This window comes from Anneissia japonica, unplaced genomic scaffold (genome assembly GCF_011630105.1).
Source record: "Anneissia japonica isolate Jap-2015-1 unplaced genomic scaffold, ASM1163010v1 scaffold4988_len2956909_cov206, whole genome shotgun sequence".
NCBI classification, from domain to species: Eukaryota; Metazoa; Echinodermata; class Crinoidea; order Comatulida; family Comatulidae; genus Anneissia; species Anneissia japonica.
Genome location: NW_022696345.1, coordinates 1,411,858 through 1,417,823, shown reverse-complemented (window position 1 = coordinate 1,417,823; position 5,966 = coordinate 1,411,858). Strand labels below are relative to the sequence as shown.

Genomic DNA, 5,966 nt, shown 5'->3' with positions numbered 1-5,966 from the left:
ATTGTTTGTCTGAATATATTATGTGAAGTTTCTCGGTTATGCACAGGTTGCAGCGTTTTTTTTTTTTGGGGGGGGGGAGTAGCCGATGCTCTGTCGATGATAGACCATTTAATGTTGTAGGATGTGTTGCTATCTTTTAATTTCCATACGTATTTGGAGAGTACACATCGATGGAAACCATAAGCTAATAAGGTAATAGACATATATGCGTCCTTACATGCATTGCATGCGAACGCATATGATGACGATGATGATGATAATGATAACAATAACAATAATAACAACAACAATATCAACAATAATAATAAAAACGATAATAATAATAATAATAATAATAATAATAATAATAATAATAATAATAATAATAATAATAATAATAATAATGTACATCAATGTTATGTGCCACCTACTTATCTTGGCCTATTCTGAAAATGTCGTTCCCAATTACCATTTTAAACATTCTCGATCCGCCCCTGATTTGCCTATGCATCAACTTTGATGTTATGTATGATAGGCCTATATTCATTTGTTTCAACGACTAATATATAATTTGAAGAACACACGTGGACCTACAATGATATATATATATATATATGTATGTATATTATATATATTATATATATATTATATATATAATACAAAATATGGTTGTCAAGATCAGCAACGTATGTGCACAATGCGAATGCAGAGCATCATAACAGTAATAGAAGGGTTATGTCCATGGGCGTCGATCGTTGGGGACAGAGGGACACGTCCACCCCCTCCCCTCCAAAGGAGGGGGTGTCCCCTACTCCAAAGTAGGGGGACATCATATCAATTGCCCCCCCCCCACTTTTCACCAAGTTAAAAGCCCACTTTTCAAAGCGAGTAGAAAAAACAAACAATTACGAATGACCGTCATGAATTGTGTCTATTCGCTTGTGCTCTGTTCCAACTGCGGTGCGTATTTCTGGACCAAAACCAAGAAAAAAGAAAAAAAATAACGCAATTGTTACATTTTGTAACCATCTCAGTAACAACTCCATCGATTTTATGGGTTCTACGTTTATCATAGGCTAAATTTATTGTGAAAACAATGTACTGTACAGTTACTTGTTAAAATTGGAAGTGTGTAAACAGGCCAACATTTTTACAAACTCCAAAGTGCACAATTTCTACTATACACGATTTATTCCTTTTATATAATTAAGTCCCGTATATATAACTTTGTTTAATATTATCTGCATACCGATTCCTTTTTAATCCTAATTTCAAAAAATTATAGTTAGTCGAAATGGTAGGTCTATGCATTTCGACTATTTAAGTAGTGATACCACAAGTTTACGAACTCCGATGTTACGTTGACGCAGTCACCCTGACGTCATGATAATAATGAATTCATGTTTGTGAAATAAAAATGGTAACTAAGATTTTGTGTGCTTCCTACCTCCAGTGGTGGATTGAGACTCCCTTTTGGAAAAAAGGGGAAAAAAAGAGGGAAGGAAAAAGAAATAATTGATCGCCCCAAAACGCCTCAGAAGTTATTTCCAGGCGTCTATAGAAAACAAAAATTTCGCAGGGGCAAGCCCCTGGACCCTAAAACCTCAATGATGATAGTAGTAAAATCACTTTATTTGCCAAAACATTAAAATTAAATCAGTATAAAAATAGTCTCAATAATAAAATATATAGGCCTATAACACAAAAATGGCAAAGAAAGGAGCAAAACAGAATCCCGTGTGGATACTTTATTTATACTAAACTTAATACAGTATGGCAGTATAGGGCATAGATACGTACTCTCGCTGGGAGCCTAATTTTGGCAACATAATGACGACGGTGATGGTAGTGAATGCTCTGATGATGTTTCTGGTTCCGGTGGGTAAGCCGACCTCCTAAGAAATCCAAATGGAAGTATAACAGGAGGGGCTAGACAACGTTTAGAGTGATCCACCATCGTGGCGATGATGACGATTACTCTTTTATAATGACAACTTCTATTTCTACGTGCTATTTCTCATAATGATTTTATAAGTTTGTTAAATTAATAATTGTTATGTAAGCTGGTTGCCTGAATAATAGTTGTATGTTGAACTGTTATATTTCTACGTTACTCATGTGATGACATAATTATTTAGAACTTTGAACTTTGTAATGCTTGCCGATTTGGTAGCCATGTGGACCCAGAAAATATCCCGAGTCATTCAGGAAGCTGTAAGTATAATATAGACTTTCACCGGAATATTTTTTCAAGATTACATTGTTGATAATTGTCAAGTCAGTGCTCACGCTTTGCGAGGAAGTTCAACGAAATTGTTAATAGATAGATATTCGATGGCTATTACATAAAGAACCCTGTTCCGATTTCCGTAATGGGCTTATGACGGGGTTTATGTGGGCTTGATAACAAGGTTATTGGTTTATACAAATCAGTTATTTTAAAAGTATTGTATAATCAAAAATAATGACATTGTTTTCTTAAGCACGTAATGTTTGCAACGGCGCTCAGCATTCCATGTTCGTATCGTAATTCAAACGCCTACTATCTTCGAATGGCAAATATGCCTATATTTGTATTTAGAAACATCAGGGGTCCTCAGATGTTTTATGAGGCCAAATAAAGGTATAGACCTACTGCGAACCAGACTATATATACAATGTATGCTATTCACCCACCTTAGCCCCAACATGGTATGATACTTTGTTAGTTGACATTGGACAAAAAATAAGATCCTGCACTTTTTATTATAAGAACACACTTTATAAGAACACTGACGCTGAAATCTCTTAAAAATTAAGAACAAAATACGAAAAAATTTAGGCTGAGATAAAACGTCAAATGAGGTTTTTAATTTTTTTTTAAATATGAAAACCAATAAAGTCTTATTTGTACTTCATATTTAAAGGGGTTTTTTTTAAATTGTAATATTCATTTCTATGCCTATTTGTTAGAGTGGGGTTAACGCAGTGGTTGCAATGGACTCTCATCTGTTAGGCCGGGGTTCATGTCCCTCATTTTATCATTTCGCATTATGTTTTGGGAAGGCATTTTGGTTGTGTCTCTCTCTGGTGTATAAGTGCTGGTAGGTTCGAACACCAAACCGAGTCATGGACTGGACGCGGAATATTGTCATGTACAATTAAATGCAATTGGAATTTCCTAGATGAATATTAATCACAAACACTAGCTGCAACATCACGGAACTCCCCAGCTAGCTGAGCTCCAAATAATAATATAATCAGCCACTGTTCCCTGATATAATGCAATAAACTTATAAAGCGCATTGAAGTTAAAAAAAATAACTTGCTACCGGCGCTAAAAGAGATAAAATGAAAAACAGCTGCAGAGGAAAACCATTAAAAAAAAAACAAAAACAAAAAAAACAAAACCAGAAAACAGATTACAAAAAAAGGTACGTTTTAGTTGTTTGATCCAATGAATTAGGGTCAACTCGGCCCCAGTCAACTCGGCCTCAAGTCAGCTCGGCCCCAGTCAACTCGGCCCATCAACTGTGTACAATATTTACGAACAATAAGATTAACATTAGGCCTATGTGAATTTTTGTAAATTAGACAAACATAATAGCAAAAAATTAAATAAATAAATAAAAACCATGCTTTTAAGTTTTACGTTCACGGTACATTAATCAACAAGATCAGATGAATTATTCGATAACATATTATTATTATTATTATTATTATTAGGCCTATTATTAGGCCTATTATATCATCATTATCATTATCATTGTTATTTTGTAGTTATTAATATTACTATTATTATTATTATTATTATTATTATTATTATTATGACCTCATATAGGCCTACCGAAATATTGCAGAATTCTCCTTCTTCAGGGGCTGAATCGGCCTATGCCGGGGCCTATGCCTCCCATTAACTGCCGGCGTAATGAGAAACGCGTGCCTATATGGAGGTTTTGCTTGACATGAGCTAAAACCTGCACAATTATTATTATTATCATTATATGTATCAGTATAATCAGTAACTGCAAAATCGTATTATTATTATTACTATCATCAGCAGCATGATCGTTATTATTATCATATTATTATTTAAAAACGTATTCCAATATTAAACTAACACCATGAATAAAGTACCAGGGTCTAGGCTATTATCGCAATAAATAAAATAATTCATTCTTGTAAGCAAGAACAAACATTTTAAGTTTTGCTGGTTTCATGTATTCTTCGTGGGCTATAAAAATATTAAAAATCAATATTTGAGGACCCTTGGAACATTTTATTGTCGAATCTCGAACCCCGCCCCTATGATGTGTTCGAAGGCATTAGGCCGGGGCGCGTAGGAGGCCCCTATTTTCCTTGCATAGCCTACATGCTATGATAATAAATATATTGTTACATATGAGGATCGTGAATTAAACGATTAGCATGTAAACGAATGTAAATAATACTTACTAGTTATGGCTTAGGCCTAAGTTTAAGTGCAATAGGATCAACCCTACAGTAAGTACTTTGACCTGCTGTACAGTATTTTCATTTTGTAAACTTTGGGGTCGTGGTTATAGCTTGGTCATCCTAGGTGGCGCTCCATCCATTGATAATAGGACAAATGGCGGGTGACACGATTTCAACATCAACATCAACATACGTTTATGAATTGCGAAGAGTAGGATCTAAAGCCACATGTGCAAATGTAAAAGACGTCTTTAGGTAGTTAATGCATTTACTTCCAGATTGATCGTATTATTATTGAAATATTGCTTTGGATTATGCTAGCTGGCGACTTCATACAAGTTGTGACAATCAATGTCAAAATCCCAGGAGGAGGAGAGTAGTAGTAGTAGTACATTATGTTGTGGTGGTGGGAAAAACCATCTTTCTCTCTCTAGCTAGGGCCGCCTAGCCTTCGGCATAATGGTAGGCATGAGCATGCCATCTGTGCCTTAGCTGGGTCTATCTACAGTGGGTACTGTATATCGAGTTATATGTCTAGGCCTATGGCATAGGCCTATGCACGGTACTACTATTCTAGGGCCTGCTAGCCAAGTAGTAGTAGTAGGCCTAGGAGGCGCTCAACTCGGCCCCAGTCAGCTCGGCCCCAAGTCAACTCGGCGCCAAGTTAACTCGGCCCCAAGTTAACTCGATCCCAATTTTACTGTATACGAAATAATTATCGAAAGAAATTGGAATGCAAAGTTAAAATAACTGTTTTAAATCGTTGCCCTTGTTACTCTTTTTTCATTTACAATAATAAAACCAGCATTAATAAAAATAATATTAAATAATATTAATAAAAAGGCATAACATAAAAACTAATGATAATTACTATATGAATAATAATACTGATTTATAGGCATATTAAATGTACATTATATATATATATATACACTAGGTATATTTAAACATACTGAAATTCAATAAATTTTTTCTACTTGTCCATATATGGTTTAGATTCTACCTATTATATAATGATTTATATACATATGTATATGAAAATATATATATATATATATTAAAATTATATACATGTAATGTACATATTCATATAATGTATTTTTAAAATGTATATTAGCATCATATATATATATATATATATATATATATATATATATATATATGCCTACATATGGTACCTAAGTATAGGTCGAAATATTTGTTTTCTCTATTATAAAGTGTTTCTAAAGTCCATACATATATATGCTATTCGTTTCTTATTATTTCTTATACACAAAGACGGTTTTCGATTTTATCTATTACAGTATATCATAATTGATACACATATATTTATATATATATATATAATAATAATAATTTTGGCTTATATAGCGCATTATGCTAAAGCCTCAATGCGCTTAACAGTAAAAATAAAATTCGGGAAAAAAAATTACGAAAAATACAAGCTAAAAAGGTGAGTTTTTAAAGCTGCCTTAAAATCATCAATGGAAGTTGCCTGTCGGATTGTAATAGGCAGAGCATTCCAAAGAAAGACAGAAGCCCAAGAAAAAGAA

The 5,966-nt window shown here is 33.7% G+C and overlaps 2 protein-coding genes across 2 annotated transcripts in view; one reads left to right on the top strand and one right to left on the bottom strand.

Moving 5' to 3' along the window:
* Positions 1–4,517, bottom strand: part of LOC117101836 (putative defense protein 2) — a 14,166-nt gene extending 9,649 nt beyond the window's left edge. The window contains exon 1 of the mRNA XM_033241939.1: positions 4,414–4,517. The gene's annotated coding sequence lies outside the window, so the exon portion shown is untranslated. The remainder of the gene's footprint in view (positions 1–4,413) is intronic.
* Positions 4,518–4,519: 2 nt separating this feature from the next.
* The window catches only part of LOC117101834, an 11,109-nt gene continuing 9,662 nt past the window's right edge, over positions 4,520–5,966 (top strand). The window contains exon 1 of the mRNA XM_033241935.1: positions 4,520–4,668. Within this exon, the coding sequence (XP_033097826.1) occupies positions 4,568–4,668 (101 nt within the window). The 5' untranslated portion in view covers positions 4,520–4,567. The remainder of the gene's footprint in view (positions 4,669–5,966) is intronic.